This window comes from Myotis myotis, unplaced genomic scaffold (assembly GCF_014108235.1).
Source record: "Myotis myotis isolate mMyoMyo1 unplaced genomic scaffold, mMyoMyo1.p scaffold_m19_p_14, whole genome shotgun sequence".
Classification (NCBI taxonomy): Eukaryota; Metazoa; Chordata; class Mammalia; order Chiroptera; family Vespertilionidae; genus Myotis; species Myotis myotis.
The window spans coordinates 32,995,119-33,021,769 of record NW_023416318.1 but is presented as its reverse complement, the minus strand read 5'-3'; the positions used below and the strand labels follow the sequence as shown (position 1 = coordinate 33,021,769).

Sequence of the window (26,651 nt, the reverse complement as noted above, 5' to 3'; positions counted from 1 at the left end):
ACAAAGACCTGTACATGAATATTTCTAGCACCTTTATTTGTAATAGTCAAAACTAGACACAGTGCAAATATCCCTCAAAAGATGAATACATAAATTAATTGTGGTACATCTGCACAATGGAATACTATTTGGCAGTAGAAATGAACAAACTATTGATACAGTAATAACATGAATGAATCTCAAAATGATTATGCTGAGTGAAAAAAGCCAGGCAAAATAGAATGCATAATATAATGTTCCATTTATAGTTGATCCTTAAACAACAGAGGTTGGAACTGCATGGATCCACTAACATGCGAATTTTTTTCAATAAATATACAATCAGCCCTCCTAGGCGTCACATCCTCAGATCCAACTAACCACAGATTGAAAACAGTATTTTATTTATTTATTTATTTATTTTTTATTGCTTAAAGTTTTACAAAAAGTATTACATATGTCTTTTTTTTTTCCCCCCGCCCTTGACAATCCCCTGGCCTCCCCTACCCCTCAGTGTCTTATGTCCATTGATTATGCTTATATGCATGCATACAAGTCCTTTGGTTGATCTCTTACCCACCCCCCTCCTGCCCTCCCACCCTCCCCGGCCTTCCTGCTGTAGTTTGACAGTCTGTTCGAGGCAGCTCTGCCTCTGTATCTATTTTTGTTCAAAAGTTTATAATGGTCGTTATTATCCAGAAATGAGTGACATCATGTGGTATTTTTCCTCCATTGACTGGCTTATTTCACTTAGCATAATGCTCTCCAGTTCCATCCATGCTGTTGCAAATGGTAAGAGTACCTTCTTTTTTATAGCAGCATAGTATTCCATTGTGTAGATGTACCACAGTTTTCTAATCCATTCATCTACAGATGGGCACTTAGGCTGAAAACAGTATTTTTGATTCAAAATTACAGTTTTCGATCTGTGGATAGGAATCCATAGACATAGAAGGCCAACTTTATGCATTGCTCTATGCCATCTATAATAATAAAAGCGTAATATGCAAATCGACCAAACAAATGAACAGCAGAACGACCATCCAGATGATCTTCCAGACGACCACACTATGACATGCACTAGCGCCAGGCCAGCCAAGGCAGGTCGGGGGCCCCACCATCGCCCCACATTCGGCCCGTAGAGGAAGGCCCAGGCCACCAGACGGCGGGGCAATCAATTGGGGGGGATGGGAGGGGGCGCTCCATGATCTCCCCAAACAGGGAGGCCCAGCCCACCCTCGGCACAGCAATTTATCACGGAGCCCCAGCTGGGTGGGCGGGGCTTCCCTCTGCTGGGCGATCAATCACAGAATTGATCACACCAAAGAGGGATGCCCAGGCCACCAGCCAGTGAAGCTGTGGTGGGTGTGCGGGGCCAGCCAGCGATCTCCCCACAGAGGGAGGCCCAGGCCAGCCAAGCAATCGCACCCCATGCCTGTCGCCTGCAGAGGGAGGCGACCAGTGGCGGGGGTGGGGGGTGGGGGGGGCAGCGCCACACAGATGGCAAGCAGTGGCAGCGGCAGGGACAGGGCCAGCTGCCGGCAGCCAGGGGAAGGAAAGCCCCGATAGGCCCTGATCACCACCCAGGCCTAGGGACCCTACCCGAAGGGTCCCGGATTGCAAGAGGATTCAGGTCGTGCTGAGGGGTAACCCTGTCCCCCCACCCGCCCATCTACGAATTTCATGCACCAGGCCTCTAGTTTTAATATAAGGGACTTGAGCGTCCTCAGATTTTGGTATCTGAGGGGCTCCTAGAACCAATCCCCCATGGGCTACTAAGGGACTGTACTTAAGTTTTTGGGTAATCAAAAGTTATATGCATTGCCCCTGACCCCTGCATTGTTCTAGGGCCAATTATAGTATATGAATTCTAGAAAATACAAATTAACCTATAGTGACAGCACGGAGAACAGCCAATGCCTGGTGTTGGGAGTGGGGATGACAGAGGGGCTCAAGGAAACTTTTGTGAGTGATGGATTATAATATGTTCACTATCTTGACAGTGGTGATGGTTTTATGGGTATATAAACTTATCAAATTGTACACTCTAAACATGTGCAGTTGATTTTATATCAACTATACTTCAATACTAATATTTTTAAGAATAATCTCTTACACACATTAGAAAGTTATTAAGTTGTACATCCTGTCTTGTTTTCCCTTCTTAGACTCCAGCGCCATCTCCAAAACATCCTAAGTCTTCTCTTCCTCAGATTAAACAAACCTAGCTATTTCCTTTGAACTTTTATGACCAGAATTAACTTTTCATTGTGCTTTCTTAAAAAACCAAATTAATAAATATTTAAGTTGTAACAATTAATCATATAGAATGTTTTAACCCCGCCCCTTTTTTCAGGACAATGTCCAAGTTTTCCACATGTTCTTTTGTTTTTTTAATATTGTTGACACTATTACAGACGTCCCTATTCCCCTCTTCCCCCGTTGCTCACCTTCACCCAGCCTCCTCCACATGTTCTTCTATGATAGGCTCAGAGACATTAAGTGATGTGGCCAAGCTCACAAAGGGAGTGAATGGACAAGCTGAGATTCAAAGTCAGGTCTATCTGACTCTAATGTCTGTGCTAGTTACGAAAACCAGTGTGCCCCAACTATAAGACATTTTGAACAACAATAACATGTATTAAAAGAAATTCATAAGATTGAACAACAGCAACATATTAAAAGGAATTCAATTTTATTACTCTTATGTACACTTAACAACTCAAAACACTTGACCAAGCAATGTTGAATTTGTTGGGCCAGCTTCAGTAAACTCATCTGAATTTAGCAGTAGGATTTTCCATTTGAGTATTTATAGATTATTTCCTCCATCTTTAGCAGATTAAACCTGCTTTGCACTATCTTTTATTTTTGCTTATTTTGATAACTGGCTTACTCCACAGTGAAAAAGTAATTTTCAACTCATCCCAGTTTGAATCATACTGAATTCTGAAAAAATAGAAACCAAGTTGGTTTACTATTATTTAATACGTCAAAATAAACGCACAATGGAGACTGCTGTGCAAAGTTTGAAGATGAAACAAACTGATCCCCACACACATATACCTTACGACTAATTAAAAATATAATAATGTTACAAGTATACAATTTCAGTGGTGGTGCTATCTTTGTTCAGAAACAAGGTACATTACTATATGGCTGAAGCCCTCCAGCATTTAATTAGGTTACTGATTATAAGAAGAATCACATTACCTGGATTGTGACTAAGGCTTAATAGATTAATTTCATGATAACTGTATTTTAAGATAGGGAACATGTCAATAAAAAATTCTGGTCACATCCTCCAACATGTCCATGTAACATTTACTAGGAGAAAATCACTGCTGATTCCCCTGATACTTTTAGTGGCAAGAGATATTTTATACTATATTTTAAGCCTAAGTAGCACTAAAGAGAAACTTCACAGAAGGCATACACATGTATACAAAAAAATAAGAAAATCATTACGTTACATTCATTATTTTCATTTGAATTCAATTAATAAATTTAGCTTCAATTCAATATCATCTTACTCTCTAGCTTCCCTCCTTGCCCATCAATTTTTTAAAAAGGCCAGTGAAAATTGTATGTCATTCTTCAACCATGCCAAGGACATAACCCTTCAACCTCACTTTCATGATTTTATCAGTAGAGTTCTATGGCTTTGGCTACATTTGCTAGTGTTTGGATCCTGGGTAAACTGGTAGAATTTGGCATCATTCAGTATCACCAGTTTGTACAAGGCACAGAAAAGTTCTCTACTCCCCCATATACTTCAAAGCATTTCATTTTTTATTCAAATGATTATTCTGACAAAACCATTAGTCAAGAAGAAAGCAAAGAAACCTTATTTTTCAAAGTTGAGATTTTAAAGACACACCTTTCACACCAGACTGCTTTAGCTATGCTATTTCTGGCAAAAATCTTTATTTCCTACAAGCATACATTTTTAGAAAAAAAATCCAATTTTTCTTACCTATGAGGTTAGGGCTTGTTTTTACTGGTTTCACTCAAAGTGGGCTTTTTTTATTTTAAACTAGAGGCCTGGTGCACGAAATTCGTGCAGGGTGGGGGGGGGGTGTCCCTCAGCCCAGCCTGTACCCTCTCCAATCTGGGACCCCTTGGGGAATGTCCGACTGCCCATTTAAGCCTGATCCCACCGGGCAGTCGGACATCCCTCTCACAATCCAGGACTGCTGGCTCCCAACCACTTGCCTGCCTGCCTGCCTGCCTGATTGCCCCTAACCACTCCCCTGCCAGCCTGATCGATGCCTGCTTCCTTGCCAGCCCAATTGCTCCTAACTGCCCTCCCCTGCCGGCCTGTCACTCCTAACTGCCCTCCCTTGCCAGCCTGATCATCCCCAACTGCCCTCCCCTGCAAGCCTGGTTGCCCCCAACTGCCCTCCCCTGCCAGCCATCTTTGACCACATGGGGGCAGCCATCTTGTGTGTTGGAGTGATGGTCAATTTGCATATTACTATTTTATTAGATAGGATTTACCTTAGCTCTTCCTAAGTTCCTATATTTTCTTGCCTTTTTAAAGGAAAATACTAAATTTAAATATGAGAAAGGTATTGCTAAAACCATGGTGAATTACCATCAACTGCCTTCAATTGATGGTAGGAATAAATACCACAGAGGTGCACAGTCTTAAGGGGAAAAGATGCATCCCTCAGTCAGAGTTCTAAGTTCAGAGCTTTCACGGTCAACAAGAAAAAAAGTTTCTTTACTTGGGATAAGGCTAGTTTCACACTTTCTTTTTTCTATCCTAAAATTCATATTGCAGCTATGTCACAAGGTAACATGTTTGCAGGATTTGAGAAGTTTCTTGGCTTAGCGAAAAAAGTGCAATGGTCTAGTCCTCAAAAAGGCTCCCCCCTACCTAACCCTCCAGCAGAGAAGCTGAAAGAGCTATTGGAGTCACTGGTCAAGATTTTTACAGCCAAAGTGGATTGGGTGGAGGACAGAAGCTAACAGGAAAACAGAAGGTCAGAGTCGAGTTTAATTTGGTAAAGCAAGTTGTGCTTGGACACTTAATAGCTGCCAGATACCCAAGATTAGGGTAATTTACTTAACGCTGCTTCTAGTCATGGAGGGTTTCAATGCCACTATTTGAAAATCAGAGGAATAATAGAGCTACTATTCCAGTCACCATGAGACCCTATTCCCGTTCTCTTTTGTTAACATTCATGGAAAAGTGCTTATAGTTGTTTAGAATCAATCCTTTTCAAGACAGGTCTCTTTTCTGATCCCAACTTCCCAATGTGCCCATATGATGGCAGCAAAACTGTCTCTTCATCTTGCATTAATTAAGGTTCTCTGTGCTCCCAGTAACACGTTCTTAAAAGGGTACATAATGCCTTATGTACAATAGAAACCTCCTTCAAAATAAAGCAGACCACAGAGCCCACTCCTACAGTGTTTCTAGCTCTGACCAAAGTACTGGAACTGCCAAGAAGCAGGTATGTATGTATGTATTTATTTATTTATTTTACTTCATGGTAAAATATGCATAACATAACTTACACATTCTTAAGTGCACAGTTCAGTGCCGTTAAGTACATTTACCAAGCAGTTTTAAAGCATTTTGGACTCTGGCCTCAGGCTTTAGATACCCAGTCATTCACTGGTTGATACTCATGGCTTCACAGAGATCAATGTCATTCTATTTCTAGGTAATCTTTTTGCTAAGTATACAAAGTCAGGGTTCATTCAACACACTAGGGTTTGCATACTTTGAAGTGAAGAATGAACCACCCTCAACAAGCATTTGTCCATTTCCTTCCAGATGGAAGACAGAAATGCTGATACTCTCTTCCTTGCCATTAAACCTTTCAGAAAATAAGGAGCCTACTATTCCTTGCCCTTTGGGATTTTTACAAACATCAGACTGTAGTTCAGAACACAGACAAAAAGCTGTCCAAGGAAAACACACCCTCAAATTAACAGGATCTAAACAAAGCTGTAACTAGGTAATTAATGGCAGGGACTGGACTCTGCTCACTTGCTTCTCTGATAACAATCTGGCATTTTATCAGGAGGGTCTTTTATCTGGAAGGATTCACTATGTTCTGCTGCTGGACCTATTCTGGGAGAGAACAGGACAAACTTTCATCTTGGAAAGGAAACATCTAGAAGAAGCAAGAAAGCGTTAAAGCTGTAAATAAAGACCTCCAAGTCTTTCCCTACCAGAGGAGAAGGCAATGAAAACTAAGATGGCCTCTCTCAATGAAAGCCCGAGAGCAAGTTCTGGTAGGGACAAAGCCACTGTAGTCCTCACCCAGGCCATACATGTGACAGTGGCAACTTGCTTTCTGCCTTTTTAAAAAATATATAAAGTTTTATTGATCTCAGAGAGGAAGAAAGAGAGAGAAACATCAATGATGAGAGCGAATCATTGATCGGCTACCTTCTGTATGCCCCCAACTGGGGATTGAGCCGCAAACCAGGCGTGTGCCCTGACTGGGAATCGAACTGTGAGTTCTTGGTTCATAGGTCGCTGCTCAACCACTGAGCGACACCGGCTGGGCTTGCTTTCTGCCTTTGTTCTAAGTTCTGCACCCTCTCCCCAAGCCCTAGCCTTATCCCATCTCTCACCCAACCAGTGTCTTCCATTTCTTTCTGTCAACACCAATGAAACCGAAACTAATTCATACAGTGGTATAAATTAGTAACAATAACTTAGAATGATATACCTCACAGTGGAATTCCCATTTTAGGAGTCAAAACCATATAACTTAAAGAATAAAGTAGACTCATGAAACTTCAGGGTTCAGCTCAAAAAAAGAGGCAGCATCTGAGAAAACGAGGTGGGCGGAGGGCACTGTTTAAAACCTCTCAAATCATTACATATAGCTTCCAACTATCCCAGGTGAATGGCTGCAGTGGGGCAGAATCTGGCCCTCTGAAAGGCTTCATTCCCAAGGGAAAAAGAGACTGCTGTGGGAGTGCATAACAATTAGTAGTAGAAAGCATTCCCTATTCCCCCTTCAAACACGGCCACTCCACTCAGACCTCGTAACAACATGTCAAGAATTGGTTATGGAAGGACTCAGGAAAAACAGGGCTTTGAGTTCTCCACCCTACTGAGAACCCAGGAATATTTATCCAAGGTTGAGCCAGAGTAACTGGCCAATTCCAAAACCCACAGCCTGAGGCTTATAATCTGGAGTACAGATTGCCAGGTAATACTAGTGTCCTCCTGGAAGGCTGTACAGCAATCCTGTGGAGCCTCCTAGTTTCATATGGAGGGCCCTCATGACAGTTTGCAGTGGTGCAGACAAGTGAGGGGGGCGAGGGGGGGGGAGGCGCTAGGAAGCCCCTCTGCTGGCCAGCTTTCAATGGGGGAATTCTATCAGCATTCTAAAGCTGCTACTTTAGGGACGTGTTCAACCATGCAGCAGAATGCAAATCCCTCGCTAGTCTTTTCAAGTTTTCCCTAAGTCCGGTTCTCATTCTGGCTGTGAATTAAATTCTGATGTCTTAAATCATGCCGGAAAAAAAATGGGTAAGAAGTGATTGAATTATATTAATTATACGGCACTGAAGCTCAGCTAGAAAACAAGAATTACATTTCTTAAGTTTCTGTTCACTAGACTTATGCAGGTTATAATTAGTATTAAATAAGTTTTACTTTTCATTCTAGCCAAGCTGAAAAGAAGCTGAGCCTTAAACTCTGGCTTTACAAGAAAAAAAAAAAGATTCTTCTGGAAAAGAAAAATGAATAAACAGTCAAGCAAAAAACAAACCAACACTACTCACCCATTACCCAAAAGGGCGGCTTAAGGAACTTACTTGGTTTAGCGTTTGAAAATATTTTCTACCCACTGCTTTGTAAATTATTTTCTTGTCTGTGTGACACATCCTTCAGTAACAATTCAGCTTTTCCTTGGCGACCTAGATATATTTCCAGTTTCTACCAAAACAGATGGCCTTTTTCTGTATAAATGTAATAATCAAAAAGGAGCAGGCTTGTTTACACAGTAGCACCCTTTGTACAAATACATATTTTGTTAATCTCTGGACGTTATAGAGACCAAACAAAAAAATCTCATTTGCGTGGACCTGTCTAATTTTGATTTTGTGAATATTCAGACCAAGGCTGTGCTAACCTTTGGGGCTGAGAGTTTTTATTTAAAATTAGGAGAAATGTGGCCATCTCTTGGGAACATGAGGACATGAATATCCCAGAGCAGGAATTCTTCCTGGGGCACATCTCATGTCAGGGTTCCACCCAGCAGGTTTTGCCTAGCAACTTTCAGTGAGTGAAGGAGGGAGGTGGGGTTGTGCCCATCCTATATTATAAAAGGGTATTATGCAAATAGGCTGAATGGCAGAACAACCAATCAAAGCGTAATATGCTAATGCTATGCTAAGGCTGCTCAACTGCTTGCTGTAACATGCACTGACCACCAGGGGACAGACAGTCAACTGGTTGACCAGTCACTATGATGTGCACTGACCACCAGAGGGCAGACAGTCGACTGGTCGACCAGTTGCTATGACATGCACTGACCACCAGGGGGAAGATGCTCCAACCAGTAGGCTAGCTTCCTGCTGGGGTCCGGCTGATCAGGACTAAACAAGATGGGCCAGACACACCCTGGAACCCTCCCACGGTCCCTCCCTGGCCCAATCGTGCACCGGTGGGGTCCCTCAGCCTGGCCTGTGCCCTCTTGCAAAACGGTACCCCTCGGGGGATGTCGAAGAGCTGGTTTCAGCCTGATCCCGCAGGCCACTCCCCTTGGGAGGGCTCCAAACGCAGGGCTCATGGCTGGCAAGTGCTGCTGCAGCAGCACGAGCCTCTCCCTATTGGGACTGATTGGGCGCAAGCCTGCGGCAGGCACAGTGGGGCCGGGATGAGCAGGAGTGGCAGATAGGAGCTGCATGTGGCGTTGGACTGCGGGGTTTGGCCCAATCCCTTCTGGCCACCCAGAGGGACCCAACCCATGCATGAATTCATGCACCGGGCCTCTAGTGAAAAATATAAAACTGAGAAACAAAGGGGTTTTCAACCCACCTCAGAGGCCTTCTGATATGAACTATCAACTAGCATGTTAACCAGATGCTATTGTTATCCACCCATTAGAGCAGTTCCCTAAAGTTACTATACACAAATTGGAGTAATGAAACTTTTATTTCATAACATTCAGTAATTTGAACACTTCACTGATTCAGACTTGCCTTTTTTTCCCAAATAAGTTTAGAATTTCCATATAAGACAATTTTTAAAAATTTCAACATGTATTTATATTTTTGTGATTCGGCTTTCTTTCTCAGAGTCAAAAGGATGCTCAAGTAAGCTGTGTGTGAAAGTACTTTGTAAAGAAAGTACTTTGTAAGCTTCTAATTCTTATATAAATGTTTGTTATTTTTCTTTCAACAATTCTGAAGATTTTCAAAATTATGTGAAATTTCAACAGTGGAAAATTCAGATGGTAAAGACAGATGGAAAGCATATTTTCTAATAGTTTTTAAATTATGCATAAATAGACCACAAATAATCTCAATAAGATTCTGTGCTTCTTGCCTGGCCAGCATGGCTCAGTGGTTGAGGATTGACCTATGAACCAGAAGGTTACAGTTCGATTCCAGTCAGGGTATATGTCTGGGTTGTGGGCTCAATCCCCAGTCGGGGGTGTGCAGAAAGCAGTCGATAATGATTCTCTCTCATCATTGATGCTTCTATCTGTCTCTCCCTCTCCCTTCCTCTCTGAAATCAATAAAAAATATATTTTTAAAAAAGATTCTGTGCTTAACCTTGACATATTTTCTTTTTGCTAAAACACAACTGTGCAATGACCAGTGGTTTCCTATTTATAAAGAAAATTTCTTTTGTAAGAAATTCTCAGTATTTCTCAAGAATCTCAGAATTTCAGTTGAGCCAGTTTTATTTAGCAACCTGTCACAACCATTTGGGCTCAAATGCAAGTTTTTCTTCCTTTTCTACTAATTTCAGATTGTAAAATGAGACCACTGCCAAAGCAATGCCCAAGGGGGACAGTGGGGGAGATATCTCAAGACAGCAAAGTAAGACCAAATGTTTGTTATTTAAAACTGCAGGTTAATTTTGGCATGTCCAGAACCAGCTAGTCCTATTCCACTGCTATAGCAAACAGATGCCTTAGAAGGGCCTACAGTAGTGTTAAGCATTAGCATAGCTAAGGGAGTGGCCAGAGCCTGGGTTCTGGATTGCCAGGTGTGAAGCCACCTTATCACTTACTAGTGGTATGACCTAAGGCACATTTCTAAACTTCCTAAGGCCCTAACTTGCCCTCTCTGTAGAATGGGAATAATATTACAGTGTTGTCATGATAATTAAATAAATTAGTATGTATTAAGTCTTAAAATAGTGTCCAGCCCATAGTAAATATTTGCTAAGTATTATCCATTTATCGCTAACTAGATGAAAAACAAATTAGAGCAAAAGATAGGGACCAAGAAGCAGTATAGCACAAAGGATACTCCCTTCTGCCAAAAATCTTATCTGATTCTCCACTGTGTTTCTATTATGCCTGACACATAATCAGTGTTTGCAGTAAATCTCTGTTGAGTAGATGAATAAGTGAATCAATATCTGACTCCTTAATGAATTACTTTTTGACTGGGGAAATATTATGCTTATCTTTCAGGGCCTTGGCTTGTCCATCTCCAAAGAAAGGTACTTGCCACTTGCTAACTCAAAGTGATGATAATCAATATAAGAAAAAAGCAAATAATTTCAAACTTATTGGCCTTTTAAACCAAAAGTCAATGGCTTTTTAAATCTTTGTTTTTGGGTACACATGAATGGTATCGGGGAAAAGTGGGGGGTGGTCCTATGTGATACCCTAAGTCCTGATTCTAACATGTTTCCTTTCAAGAAATCCTCTGACTACAGTTGGCTAGGTAGAATGTGATGTTAGACATGTGCTTGGCCCTAAGACAACGGTTCTCAACCTGTGGTTCGCGACCCCTTTGGGGGTCGAACGACCCTTTCACAGGGGTCGCCTAAGACCATCCGGAAACACATATATAATTACATATTGTTTTTGTGATTAATCACTATGCTTTAATTATGTTCAATTTGTAACAATGAAAATACATCCTGCATATCAGATATTTACATTACGATTCATAACAGTAGCAAAATTACAGTTATGAAGTAGCAACAAAAATAATTTTATGGTTGGGGGTCACCACAACATGAGGAACTGTATTAAAGGGACGCGGCATTAAGAAGGTTGAGAACCACTGCCCTAAGAGATGGCTGCTCAAATCTCAGTGTGCAGAGGAATTACCTGGGGGCTTATTTTGAAATTGCTTGCTGGCTTTTAGGTATCTGTGGGACATGTAAAAGGAATTGTCTAAGTCCCTGGCCAGGTAGCTCAGTTGAAGCATTGTCCCAATACACCAAGATTGAGGGCTTGATCTCTGGTCAGGGCACATAGAAGAAGCAACCAATGAACACATAAATGAGTGGATCAATAAATCACTGTTTCTCTCTCTCTCTCTTAAAAATCAATTTTAAGAGATTTGTCTAATTATAGAAAGTTGAATGATTCTGTACAAGTTCTAGTTCAAGAACTGACTCATTAGTGTATGTGAGTAGCAACTCTGGAAAGTGCATGCAAAGTGAAAAAGAGAGACTGTGGGGCAAAACAAAGAGGTGCACCAACATTTGGAAGACAACAGGAGGAAGAGGCCCTGCCAAGAGGAGAAAGACACAGTGGCCAAAGAAGGCCACAGAGGAGGATGTCATAAAGAAGTAGTGTACAACAGTGTCAAATTCCAGAAACAGATCTAAAAAGACAAGGGTTAAAAAGCATTTGATGGCTTTTGTCAGTAGGGGATCACTCCTATTTCATCTTTGTAAGTGCAGCTTCAATGAAGTGGTAGAAGCAGCATCCAGGATGTAGTGGTTTGATGAACAAATAAGAGGGGAGAAAATGGAGACTATACCATAGAATACCTTTTCCAAGAGTCTGGCTAAAAACAAAGGAGAGAACTAGGGTGGTAGGTAGAGTACGTGTCATGGAGAGAGTCCATGCCTAATGGCCTCTATTTTCTCTTGTAAATAAGAGGTGATGAAAGTAGGGGCTTTGGGTTTGGGCAATGACACAATATATTTGTGTATTTGTAGGCCCTCAACAAATATATTCAATGGATAGAAGAACTAGTGATGAAGAGCACTTCACGAAATAAAGTGAAAGATGAGAATAAATGATGAAGAAGAAAATATATGTAATTGGTTTGGAGGGGAGGCAAGATGAGCAGTCAAGAGTCTCAATGTTAAGGTGAGTAAGAAAAATAAGATACAAAGGGAAAAGTAAAAGGGTGAATGTATCTTGTGCAGTTGATGTGACTTAAAGAAGCTTGTTTGAACTAGAAGATTATAAATAGAATGGTAAGAGTCAAGCCCCAGAGAAGAGGGAGGGGAAAAAAACTGTGCCAGTCAGTGAAAGATAACCAAAATGTAACCAGACAATCAATGGGTCCGTGCTACCTGTCACTACTTGAGCCAATTAAGCAGAGACAGGGTGGGATTATATGAGTGTTTATTCCAATACTGCTGGCAGTATGGGAGAGCAGCAGGTCATCCACAAAAATGTGTTCTGCCCCCCACCATAAGCCAGCTGCTTATATTGGGTAGAAGGACAAAGATCAGATGGAGAGTGGGCAAAAGGGTATGCCAAATGGGCAGTTTCCAGGTAATGCAGGCTGCAGACTTGCAAAGGCCTGTGGGTATGCAAAGGTTGGGGGTCTTCAAAGGGCTAGCAGTTCTGGTTTCTGCAACAAAGTTGTTAATAGGCAGCTCCTGATTGGGGAGGATGGGCCACGTTTCCAGGTGAGCTCCCAGGTCCCACATGCAACTCCCAGCCAGGTTAGAATGTGCCATCTTTAATTAGAACAGAACAGTCGCAGTTAACAGAGTATGATTAATAGTTCTTACAAGTAGATGGTCCCCAATATTCTATTTCTGCCCCTATCAAAAACATGCTGTCATTATTTTTCCTTGTCCTCATTTTAAACTTATAATAATTCACCTTCACCTTCTTATTCTATTGCCTAACTGATATTTTCTACCTAAAGAGAAAAAAACAACACATTTTTGATCTTAAAATATTCCCTACTAGGTAAGATGAGATGACTGCATGTTAGCTGGTATTTGGGACTTGGTATTGTCAAATCCTTTAATTCAGCATTATTCAGCTACAATGTTTGAGAAAATAACAAAGACTAAGGAAACAAAACTTCCTTAGGGAAAATATTTGGCTTCTCCTGCTAAGCACTAACCCATTTATTTTGTTAATTTCCTGGGTCACTCTTAATTCAAGTGGAAGCAAAGCTCTTTATGATGACCTCCAAGTTATGAATTATAAAACTGGCTTCCAATCTCCCCCTTGTGAGATCCCACTGTCTACGGAGTGGACAGCATGGCTTTTCTCTCCTCTCACATGAGCAGCTAACCATGGGGGATTTCTTAATGTCCTCCAGATGCAGACAAATGCCCATATTCTTTTCCTGCCTTGCCACTTGTGAAGTCCTCCTGAACTTCTCCAGCCCCTGGTGCTCTTCTCCTTGTTTATAAGCCCTTGTTCCTTGGTGTATCTGTCACATAATTACATGGTTAATATACAGTATGTCAGGTTCACAAGCATGAGTTTTATCTCACTAATCAGTAACTTCTTCAAGGATAAAAACCTTTTTTCTTTACTTTGCATCTTACCCAAGACCAAACACTAGCTAGGTATACAGTGGATGTTTTACAATTACTTGGTTAATCTATTACCTGACTGGATTCTAAGCTTTAGAGTGAATGGCATCAATAGGACATGGATTATCATCATTGTCAGAAATTTCAGCTAAGAATGAGGCTGTTTGCAGATCAAATCACTTGTTCTAACATGACCTGAACTGGCCTATTGAAGTAACAGATAACACTGAAGAAAAGCTGGTCCTTACAAGTTTTATTTTTCTAGCTTGCTTTGTCAATGCATTCCATAGGAGGTGAACTCCTCATTCCTTTTACTAAAACGTATTTAGAAAATGGTCTTAAAGAGATCTGATACTACAGATGAAGTCAGTCAGGCCCTCTTTAGGTACTGAGAGATAAAAATTAGTGACAGATGATAAAGTATCTTTTTATGCCAGAACTCTTTGCAAAAAAAAGCCATTCAATACAGAAAATATGATTTCATTCCACAGGATGCACCTCAGCTATCTCGGATGGAATTTGGAAATTCAGAGGGCCATGAGCACAGTCCTCCAAACGAAGTGCTAGCTAGGCAGGGCCACAGTAAAAAGGAGACCAAGTAGGTGGCTGCCCAAACTAAGATTTCACCAACATCAGGAAACAACCTTCCAATCTCTGCTTTTAGGGCCTCTCTAATATAAGGCCTACAGTTAGTTCTACCACCCGAGTTTCATTGCTTTATTTCAAAATGTCTCTGTAATACAACAAATAGCCCCAAGCAAAGTAAAGACTAGGGTCATTTACATATGTGTATGAATGCAGGGAGTGGGCACAGGTTTGGCTTATAGGCAAAGAGGGGAATTTAGCAGCTAAAAAACCCTATGGGCAGAACTAATCATCTGCACCTTGACCTGGTATCGGAGTCCACTGGTATAATAAAAGATCAGGGTTTCCACAACCATTGATGGAATGGCAGGTCCCTTCTTTCAGGATGGTATAAGAAGGCCTAACCTTTAATCCCATTCCCTAAGGCTCATGGAATTTAGCACCACCGGAAGGGCGGAGTTCCTAGGCTGACTAGGCGGAGGAAGTTCTACATTAATAGCACCAGCAAAGCCCTATTCCCAGCTGTTCCTACTTGTAATAGCTAGGCTTAAGGACTCCTGTACTCTCTCTCTAGACATTTCTGTTCAGGAAGATTCTTCTGGAAGTTCAGACAACAAAGAGTTACCTAATTTAATCACTTTCAGACAAGCATCTCTGACTTTTCTCAAAGACTCAGATGTTCCTTGTACTTGTCAGAAAACAAATGTGGCTTAAGCCAACATCTGGAATGGAGAAAAATATAGCAACAACAATCAAAAAAGATAATTAAGTTAATAAGGAATGCTTTTCAGACATAACATCCCATAGGCCAAAAGAAAAAAAGATGTTTTCAGAACTATCCAGAACCAAGTTACAGAAGTTACTTAGGAGCTAGATTTAAGTGGATTAACTGCAGAAGGGCACCATGTAGGACCAGACAGACCATTGTGACCTTGTGGGCCATCCTAAGAATGGCACCCCAACTTCTTTTCTCTGGGAGATGGAGGAACCCATAACAATGTACAAATGCGTGTTGCAGGCTTAGAGAAAAGTTCACCATTTCATTCACTGCACATTTAGAATCCAGCAGTTGTTCAGCTGCTCTGAAATAAGGCATTTCAAAAAAGATGCCTTGATGGTCATCTAGCTCAACCTCAGATGCATTGCCCAACATGTGATCAGTTTTCCTTGAACACTTTCAATGCCTGGCAGTATTATGGAAATCTTTTTATTCTGATGGAGAATGTTAACTTTCACAAAATTCTTTATATTGAAATCTGAAGTCTAGCTCATACTTTCCCATTGGGAGCACAAGACAGAAATTATTTGCCTTCTGCCAAATGGCAGCCTCTCAAGTATGTAAAGACCATTACCATGTTGCCTCGAAGTTTTTTCCAGCCTAACTATATCCAGATGTTTAGCTTCCTCCTCATCTTGGTCACCTCCTCTGTATAAATATTAATTTATCAGTGACCTCCTAACATGGGAAGCCCAGAGCAGAACATAATAAGCAAAATGATATGGGTTTACTCTGACCAGCAGAGTGGAGAGGGACTAAACCCTTCACTATCTGGAAGCAGCAACTGTGTCACAGTGCTTCCTTAGGGCTCACCAGAAAATCCCATTCCCCACGATTTTTAAAATAAAAACTGCTTTGCAGCTAGCCAGCCCCAGTCTGTATGCACACAATTTTTATTTTTCTTTAAAAAATCAGAATATGAGGCTGTTTGCACATCTCTGTTAAATGTTATCTTGATAGTCTCTATCGATCTCGTCTTCCAAGATTATTTCAAATCTTATTTTTTAATTATGAACTACATGAGACATATCAAATAAAAGAGTATGGAGAATATGACAATCAACCATTTGCCCAGAACCCAGCTTAAGAGCACATCACAAATAGAACTGAAGCTCCTAGTATATGCTTCCTCAATTTCATCCTCCCCAGCCACACAGCGATAATGGCTACTAGCCTAAATTTGTGTTTGTCACTCGCATGCTTAAAGGCTATTTTGAATTTTTACTCCATGACCTACTATATTTATGTTATACACAAACCTGATAAACATGCCATCTAGTCTGTCTTCATTTAAGTAAGTAATTTAAATGTTGAATAAAACGGCATTGTCTTCATCTATCAGATTAGTAATGCCATTAAAACAATGAGATGACTCAGGCATGACTTATTCTTAGGGGATTCTTACTAGCTCACAGCAAAACAAAGTTTGAAGCACTCACAAGCAATTCATTGAACAATCCAGTCTAAAACAGTTAATATGAACTGTTGTTTGGTCACTGATAAAATATGCCTTTTCCTTTCTCTTTTGAAAACCATTCTGTAAGCTCCTAGTGTAACATTCCCACCCAGCCCACATTTCCCTCAAATGACTGGCATTGTTCTACACTCACTTGCATGGAGGCTGTAAGTTATCTGGGTGCCAGGATTTGCCTTCACGCATAGGAGACAGTGCTCTTTCTCTATCACCTCACTTATACCTGCCTTCAGGGCCTTCCTCTCAGTTGACTGGCAGAGACAAGCCAAAGCAGGAGTTTAGAGTTTGCACTCTTTCAATCACCATTATATGCCAACCCCTTCCTTTCTCTAGAAATTTTCTTAACAAGCAAACCAAGGAGCTTTTATCTGCTATTTTGCAAGCAGGATTACCCCATTACGTAGATTGACAGCCCCTATTCATGCTGCATCAACCTGAGAGTCTTTTCCCCACATGTTTTGGCTTGTTTATAATTCTATGACTTTCAACAGAAAAATGGCACCTCCCTCCTTCTTCTTCTTCTTTTTTTTTTTTTTAATCAATCCAGACTCCTCTCCATTGGTTCTAAAGCCTGTAGCAGGGAAGCTACGAGGTGGGCCTCCAGAGCAGTTCACTAGACAGCAGGCAGGAGAGAGGAGCTTAGTCCAGGAAGGCCAGGTCAGAGGCTCATGAGGCCAGAAAGGACCTACATAATATCTAATGCCTTAATTTGCTAGAAAAGGAAACAGAGGGTCAGAGAGGTGAAGTCAAAATAAAAGTAAATGTCAGCAATCATATTGCAACATAAGACTCCTCAAAGGCCAGGTAAAACACAAAACCTAGCCAACACAAAACCCTTTCTACATAACCAGTGGGATATGAAATGTGGCTCCAATATTGTAGGACAAGAGTCCCTGAAGTATTTTGAAGATACACAGACCTGCTAAGACGCATGCTATCTCAATTCACAATGTTTCATTCTGAAACCCGGGCTAGGCAGAGAAAGGTACCAAAAACCAAAACAAACCAAAAAACCCATAGCTGCTTCTGCGTGGAAAGAGATTAAGACTTATTTGGAGAGAATAATCACTGAGCATATAAATTACAGTATGATGCAATAATGACGAATAGCAAGATAAGAGGTTTATGTAACAAATGCTACAGCCATTCAGAGGGAGAGATGATTAGAGCTGAGGTTCAGAGAACGAAGGGCATGTCTTCCTTCCCAGCAGTGTCTCCACATTCCTCTCTCTCTAAAGCAATGCCTGTCTTCTCTTTATCTACAAGGATTCTGGGAAGATATAGTCAATAGAAAGATACAGCCTTGAAGGAGAGCTCCCAGTATTACAATCACAAATGAAGGTAGAAGCCAATTACTGTCTACTCCAAAAACCCCAACTCTACACTGTGGAAAACAAGTTCTTTCAACTTCATAACCTGGATAATGAGTAAAGTGATAATCCTTGAATTATGTAACTTTCAAGGAAAACAAAACGAGAGTCAATGTTATTTCCCAATAGCAAAGGCTTAAAAGGCCTAATTACTCTTAGTTTTTGTACCTAACCCCTTTTTAAGACTGGTATAATCACAAAATAGTTTAAAAAGATATAAAAAACATATTTTCCAATTTCTAAAAAATTGTTAACTAGATTTTTCAATATCTCAACTAAAAAATTTCTACTATCTAGGTCCCTAAGGATGTAACTGAGACTGTATTATCACTTGTACTTTAATATTTTTTAGAGAAAAGAAAAGATTTCACTGAAAATTTATTTAATGTAAACAATGACTAAAATGATTTGGTGAAAAACATTCTGAAGCAATTTTGCAATGGAAATAAGCAACAAAAGAGGGGGGGCATCGCGGGGGGGGGGGGAGATCCTTTTAAAAGCACCCCAAAAGTGAATAAAAGGCAGTTGGGGGACTGATTTATCCCACAGATATTAATCTGATGCTGAGAATTTCTGTCTCAGTTGATACCCTTACAAACAGATACCACTGGTCTAGGGAGGTAAGCAGCCTTGTCCAAATATGTAAGTAGCAGAGCTTGGTCAGAACCAGTTGTCTTGAGTTCAGGGCCCTTGGCTCTGTTCAGGACCTCATGCTGTTACTTAGGTTTGGGAATATGTGGTTTCCTATAGCTCTTCAATTAAACTTGAAACTTGCTTGTGAAAGGGAACTCATAGTATGTCCAGCGATATTTTGGTCTCTAAAAGCCCCAAACAAGTGGGCACTGGTGAGCTGTACTCAGGGAACTCGGGGTCCCTTTTAAAGCATGTGTAGCTTTGTGGTATTTGAACTGAAGGGTGAACTGCTTAAATTGAAGGCATCATGTTCATGGTAAACGGCTGTGTTTCTGGATCCAGCATAACATCAGGGACATAAAGTATACTGGATCGAAAACAAAAACTTACAAACGAAACACTAGGACTAGCATGATCATTTCTGTTCCAAGATGATGCAACAATCATAACTGCACACATGCATAACTTTGGAAAATCCAAATCAGAAACTTGTAAGTTTTAAGTCAACAAAGAAAATCAACAGAGATTTAAGTTTATGCTAACAAATGTGGGATAAGGAATAAAAATACTAATAATACTTACAAATATTATTAGAGAGGAAGGAAATGGCAAGTAAGTAGACATAAATCAAAAGGAAATAAAAAGCTGTCATTGGGGCCTTTAATCTTCTCATTATGCAATTCACTTTAGCATAGCAACCTTTGTGCTACTCCCACCATCTAAAAAATTTCTTTAGCTAAACTCAGAGTATCCAAAAGCCTGATTATAGCGCTTCCAAGTACATAAATTAACATCAACAACGCCACAAAAATAAAACACTTGTGCATCCATCCATCTTTTCAGCGATTATACCAAGTGAAAGCAGCCCAATCTTTACCATGACTAGACCCACAAAAAATGCCTAAAATGACGTTTTATGGTCAATTTTTCTCTTTCTTCATGAATAATTTTTTTCAAAAGCAATTTAAATCAAATGTATACAGTTTTATCAAGTTCACTATTCCAGAAAAAAATCTGTTTATAGTTTATAGCTCCAGTGTGACTGTGAACATTTTAGGGTAGCACAGGGTTGTCTCAGCAGTAAGTTGATGAAACCTAAAACTGGGTTTTCTAACTAAGTTTAGGATATTTCCACTGAACCACAGAAGATGGTCAAAAAAGAAAAGCCAGCCTTCCTCCGTACCTGTCCACAGACCAACCTCATTTCCCCAGGCATCCACAGATGTGAGCCTGAGAGAATGGTGGCATCCAATCAAGCTACCCTCACTACTGAAAAAGCAAAGTAAGGAGCAGACCCCACTGCTGGTGGAGACATGACTTCTACATCCTGAAAACAGCCTGTATTCAGATCTACTAACTCTGGATATAGGCTCCTTCATTGCTCCAAGCAATGAGCCTACTCAGAGTAGCTAAAGCTCTGGGCTACACAAAAGGGAACTGGTTATTTTGGTGTAGTAGAAAGAGTACACCAACATTCTTGATAAGTCCTGCACTCTTGGGTCTATATTCCAGCTCTCTAACTGACTCCCTTTGTGAACCTCAGTTTCCTCACCAGGAAAACGTGATAACACCTCTTTCAGAATCACTGTAAGCAAAATGTCTAGTTTTGGAAACAAAATGTCCGTCTAGTTTATTAAAATCATTTTTATGTGTATGTGTTGGGGGGAGGTGGTTCTGATAATATTTAGGTTTAATATTCCAGATTTAATCTTACTGCTCAAAGTGTGATCTACAGACCAGAAGCATCAGCATTCCCTGGAAGTTTGTTTGAAAGACAGGCTCTCAGATCCCACCCCAATTCTACTGAGCCAGATTCCCAAGTCATATATTTATATATCTATAAGTTTGAGAAACACTATTCTATAATACACATGAACATTCAATAAACCAGAGCCTCCTGACACTCTAAGGAATTTATTGTGGCGACTTGTGCTAGTGGTGGGGCTATGAATCCTTTTCAGGTAGAAAGCAACTAGCGACCCAGACCTTCTCACTGGAAGGATGGGATGATGGTATGCTCCTTACTTTGTGCCTTTTGAGTTTAAAAAACAATATATTAAGTACACTGGATTTCAGTTAATATTTAAATCTATATTAATGCAATCCTTGTTATATGTAATAAGTGCCTGGAACATAATTAGTAATATGAGCCTTCTGACTATAAATGAACAAATAACAGTTAGGAAGGATACCTTCAACATAGTAATTTCTGGTTTCTAGGATGCAACACATAACAGATTGATTAGTAAGAAGGTTCTACAAACCGAATGTTCTCAACACAGGATGACAAAGTTCTAAAGCCTACACTGTGCCTCTCTGTGCATGTGCCTTTTCCCTCCCATCAACTTTCTGAAACACTTTTCAGTTCTTTCCAGTTACATGTGAAAGTACAAGTTTTAAATGCTCCTGAAAGTAAAATTATGACTCAAATTCCTAAAATGAATCACCAAATGCTGGATAGGGAGGTAGTAACTTTGTGTCTCAGGAAACAAAACCCAATCTGAGTGAGTCATCTCTGTGATCACAGATAACATAGCCACTGCCAGGGCTTGGCGAAAACAAATGGCGATAGCAACCACATGTCAGAATCTTGTGTTTAATGGTTTCTCACATTAAAATGCATCAGTCAGCTCTGTGAAACCAGGAAGTGGAACGCAGGACACCACATAATAACAAAAACACTCCCGTGAGTTTGGTATATTTTATCCTTCTGCTCTAAGACCATTTCAGTTTTTGGAAAATAACTTAAATAAGTGAAGGTGATGTTTTGTCAAGAGATAAGTATAAAGGAATAAGCTAACTATTATGACAGGTTCTGAAATATTTAATAAGAAAATCTCAATACTTTTTAGAGGCCTAGTTACTGAGGCTGTTGATCCAAAATGAAAAAGTTGGCAGATGACTCAAAAAATGTAACAGAGGAAGTGGCAACAGGCTCTAGAAGCAGAAAAGCCTGCTATCTTGTGACTCCATGCACAATCTGTATGCATGGCTCTTTCTCAGATACTCTAAACTTGAAAGAAAGGACGAGTGCATAGTAAACTCATGTTACACGACATTGCCATCTAGATGCTCCTCCTTGCACCCACTAGGAAACTGCTCCATAGTGAAGAGCCAGAGGTCCTCTTGAAGCCCTGGAGAGGGGACATATGCCAGGACCAAGCCTGCCCCATGTTGGCCAGGCTCAACACAGAAATAATGCAGCAGCCAGGCTATGCTTTTCAAAAGGGGGCAACCTCCTATCAACACCACACACCCACTGGCAGGTGGACTCCAAGGAGATATTATTTAACCAGTAGATGTAAGCTCCCACACCCACAATATAAGCACTGTCCTCTGAAATACTAGAGACCAGATGGGGGCAATGGCAATACTCCCTGTTCTCTTCCTTCACTAGACGCCCCCCCTCCAAGTTAAAAAAAATCTGTAATTTCTGAAATAAGAACAAGATAAAATGCCCCCATTAAGCCCCTACGGCCACCCCCATTGTTTCCACAAAACATCCACTACCTCATAATGAAGGGGATAAAAGGTGCCATGCTGAGTGCAGAACAGGTGCCGTCCATCGGGGAAGGGTAGAGTCGCCCCAACACCAACAGTAAGAGAAACATGCTGGGCTGACGGTTTAGTTCTCCTATGTCACTGAAAAAAAATCATTGCACATAAAAGATTTAAAATTTAAGAGGCACTATCTTCAACTATTTTTCTCATTAAATAATTATGTATATAAAGTGAGACTCTCTATGATTAAGGGATAGTTTTCCTTTTTCCATCCTCCCACCTCCCCCCCATTCATATAATCTATTCCTAATGTGTAAATGAGGAAGAAGTGCCAAAGCCATGGATTGGGCTTTTGCACCCGATTCTCTTCTCAAAACTAATTATTTAATAATTCAAGTCTGCTGTTTTTATTCAACCTGTTCATACAGGACAGGTATCTGTTCCAGAGAATGAAATGTGAAATTTTCAACATCCAAATGTACTTAAGAAAACATGAACAGTCACTTACTAGGGCCAGAAAAGCCCGTCTGCACAAGTTACTAATGAGGAAATGCATCATAAACAGAAGTAAAATTCATTGATGTTATTTTATTTTCCCATTACAGACAACTAGTACAAATTCATACCAAGTGCTAGAAGAATGAAAAAGATGCCCATACTAAAAATTCCACCATCAGCTACAGAATGTGATTGGAAGGACAATGGTGAAGTTCTCCATCTGCCTTGATTAGCCTGGAAACCCTCTTTATGGCTTTGTGTTTCCAGGGTCACTGGCCATCTTTGTTCAGGTACACCAGAACCATTTCTAATCATAGTGACCAGGTTAGTCCGCTAACTGCTGTAGTTTCACAATATCAGCCATAACAGGCCAGCAATAAAAAAAAGACAGGTGTGCATTAAAGTAAACTCAATATGTAGACACACACATTTTTAAGTAATTTAGGAAGAAAATGGTTCTTAACAGAAGAAATCACCATGTGCTTCTAGGAAGCTAGTTCCTTTATAACACTGGAAACAGGATTTTAAAACTATAATATCAAAATGGCATTTTATACAACTTTTCATGTATAAATCTACCAAAGAGACTCAGGCAACATCTATATATATAAAAGCCCAGCGATCGGAATGGTGGAACAACCGGAATGACCAGTGGCTATGACACGCACTGCAGCAGCCAACCGGTCTTATCTGGGCCCCAATCGGGACCCGCATCCCGATTGGGGGCAGGGCCCGCTGGCTAACCTCTTGCAGCCCCTCCCCCCTGCTGGCCGGGCCTGATAGACTCCCATCGGGGTGAGCCGGCCAGACCCCACCAGTGCACGAATTCGTGCACTGGGCCTCTAGTGATGTAATAAAGAAGCACTTTTTAAAAATCCATCTAAGTTACAAGGAAGAAGTTGATTGAAAACTGTTGCCTGGAGGGAAAAATCTCCCTTTATTCACATCTTGATTTTACTTCGCCCCACCCTATTCTTGCCTTACCTGTCCACAGTATTGGATACAGCTTCTAACTGCTTGAGAAGAAAAGGGTAGAGTTCCGGGAAACGAGAAAAAAATTCACTCCCTGTCATTCTATGGAGAGAGAAAAAGAGAGGAATTACTATCATTATTTCCTCTAATTTAATAATAAAGCCTCTTTATTTTTTTAAAGAGAGATAATTAAGATTATTTATTTAGATATTCACTTATTTTTAATATATTTTTATTGAATTTATTGGGGTTACATTGAATAATTAAATAGTTTTCAAGTATGCAAGTCTGTAATGCATCATCTCTATATTGTATTGTAGGTGCACCACCCATAGTCTAATCTCCTTTTGTCGCCATTTATTCCCCCTTACCCTCCTGTACTTACCCCAACCTCCTTCCCTCTGGTAATCACATTCCGTCCTTAGATATTCAATGAAATAATGTTAAAAACAAAACCTACATATGAAGAATCTAATAATCAGTAGAAACAATACATTTAACTTTGATTTGGGAAGTGCTCTTAATATGTGGAAATTGATCTCAAAATTTAAGATTATGTATATTTACAAATATTTGATATTAAATTCTGTCAGGGATAAGCACATCATTTGTAAAAATTCCAAGTTTCCAACAATTAATTTGGGTTATGAATGCAGTCAACACCTGGTTGACTGAGATTGATTCAGTTTCACTAATAAAGGGAAGGTCTAGAACAAGGTTTCTCAATGACCAGATAATTCTTTGTTGTAGGGGGCTGTCCTAGGCACTGCAGAATGTTGAGCAGCCTTCAAAACATCTATCCCTTAGATGCCAATAGTAATAACACTGTCTCCCAGCAAAGATAGTAGAAAATGTCTCTGGCCATTGCCAGATGCACCTTGAGGGGGAAAAGTCTCCAGCTGAGACCCTTTGTCTGGAGTATGGTTATCAGAAGTATGAATTTGGTGTGTGAAGTTCTGAGGGTCCAATCCCAGCAAACACCTGTGAGGACTACCTTTTTCATCTTTAGTAACACTACTCTTAAATTCTGACAAGATCCTGAAAATAGCTCAAACTAAATACAGCATTTAGTTAAATACGCCATCTCCATAACTATTAAAAAACTACTCTGAAGGGGTGGTATAAATATTCCCTAACTTGCCCCCTCTTATCAACTCTAGATGTATGCTCCTACTAATGGAGACACAAAACATCATATTTTTTTAAAATTGCAGTGTATGTTACACATAGTGAAATGTTCAAATCTTAAGTGTAACATTCAATTCGTTTTCACAAATGCATACACTCATGTAATTCAGACCTCTATGAACACTCAGAAAATTTCTATCATCTCAGAAAGTTCCCTTGTGCCCCTTCCCAGTCAACGCCCAATCCTCAAATCAATCATGATTTGATTTCTATCATCATAATTTGGTTTTGTCTATTCTAGAATTTCATATAAATGTAGTAATACATTACATAACTTTTTGTGTCTGGCTTTTTTCATTCGACATAAAGTTTATGAGATTCATCCATGTTATTCGCTGTACTAATAGTCTGATTCTGTGTTTGCTGAGTAGTATTCCATTACATGAATATACAAATTTGTTTACCTATCCTCCTGACAGACATGGATTGTTTCCACTTCCTGACTATTATGAATAAAGCTGCTATGAACTTTCCTCTATAGGTGTTTTTGTGGACATATATTTTCATTTTTCTTAGATAAGCACCTGAGAATAAAATTGCAGTCTGTTTAATATTTTAGGAAACTGGCAGTTTTCCAAAATAATAACGATAGCATTTCATACTCACAACAACAAAAAGAGTTTTAGTGTCTCTGCGTATTTTTCTAACATTTGCTACTGTCTTTCTTTTTTCCATTTTAGCCATCCTAGTGGATATGGAGTGGTAACGCTCTGTGATTTTGATTTGCATTTCTTTGATGATTAATGATGTTAAACATATTTCATGTGCTTTGGTCATTGGTATTGCCTTTTGTGAAGTACCTATTCAAGATTTCTGCCCACTTTTAAATTACATTGCTTGTTTCTTTGCTATTTATGCATTGCATGGACTTTTCCCTAGTCTGTGGTTTGCCAATTTATTTCCTTAATATATTTTGATGAACAGAAGTTTTAAAATATTAATGAAGTCCAAATTGGATCAATTTATTTATTTTATGATTCATGCTTTCCATAGCCAAAGAAATCTTTGCCTTCTGAATATCACAAAGATATTGTTTTCATATACAAGTTTAATAGCTTTATGTTGAGGTCTATAATCCATTTAAATATGGTGTGAGGGAGAGTTCAAGGTTCTTTTTTTCTACATTAGTGTATCATATTTTTAATAGAGAGATGCCATAAAAAAAGACATCAGTCTTAAGTAGGAGAGATTATATTATAAAGTTGAATTTCTCCCCAAATTCAATGCAATTCCAATAAAAATTATAATAGTGTGTGTGTGTCTGTGTGTGTGAAACCAGATTCTAAAATATATAAAGATGCACAAAGGGCCAAGCAAGAGTGGCAAAGATAACCTTAAAGAACAACAAAGTTGCAGGTCTCATACAATCAAGTAGCTAGAATAGAACTTTAGTAGTAATTAGAACACCGTGGTGACAAATAGGCCAATGAAATAAAATAGAGATCATAGCAACACACCTACATACACACATATATGAAAATTGATTTATGAAAGACCTGGCATGCAGATGCTAGTACTATGAAAACCATACATGCTATAACTAATTAGCCACACAAAATTAAAATTGGATCCCAACCTGCAACAATACACAAAATTAAATTCTAGTGAATTCAAGACTTAGAAGTAAAAATTAAAATTTCTAAATTCCTTAAAAGACAATAGAGAATAGAATTTATTGAACAAAACCCAAAAAGCATCAACTAGTAGGTGCATGGGACGATACTCAAACAACTGAGTCACCGGCCAGGGCTGAACATTTTAACTAATTGTTTTGTACTTAGTAGCTTGATTGGTTTTGACTACATCTTTTAAAAACATTTTGTTCAAGTTATTTTGTCCATACTTAATGCAGGAGGACCATGAAATACTCAATGTGCATTGTCAGGGTTTAAGTAAAACCAAAAATATTTTTTAAGGAGAATTTGACCTTATTCAGGTACACTGAAGACATAGGAGGTGCCTTTCTAGTCTAGCATT

The 26,651-nt window shown here is 39.8% G+C and overlaps 1 protein-coding gene across 6 annotated transcripts in view; it reads right to left on the bottom strand.

Annotated features, from left to right (window-relative positions):
- Positions 1-26,651, bottom strand: part of THADA (THADA armadillo repeat containing) — a 299,278-nt gene that overhangs the window by 149,814 nt on the left and 122,813 nt on the right. For 5 of the 6 annotated variants that reach the window (XR_004971855.1, XM_036334724.1, XM_036334722.1 and 2 more), the window contains exons 27-28: positions 23,499-23,588; positions 22,026-22,157 (exon numbers count right to left, since the gene is read on the bottom strand). The exons of the other annotated variant lie outside the window; for it this stretch is intronic. Coding sequence is in view for 4 of the 5 variants with exons in the window: in XM_036334724.1 (XP_036190617.1) it covers positions 22,026-22,157; positions 23,499-23,588 (222 nt within the window). In the remaining variant the exon portion in view is untranslated. The remainder of the gene's footprint in view (positions 1-22,025; positions 22,158-23,498; positions 23,589-26,651) is intronic. 6 annotated transcript variants of the gene reach the window in all.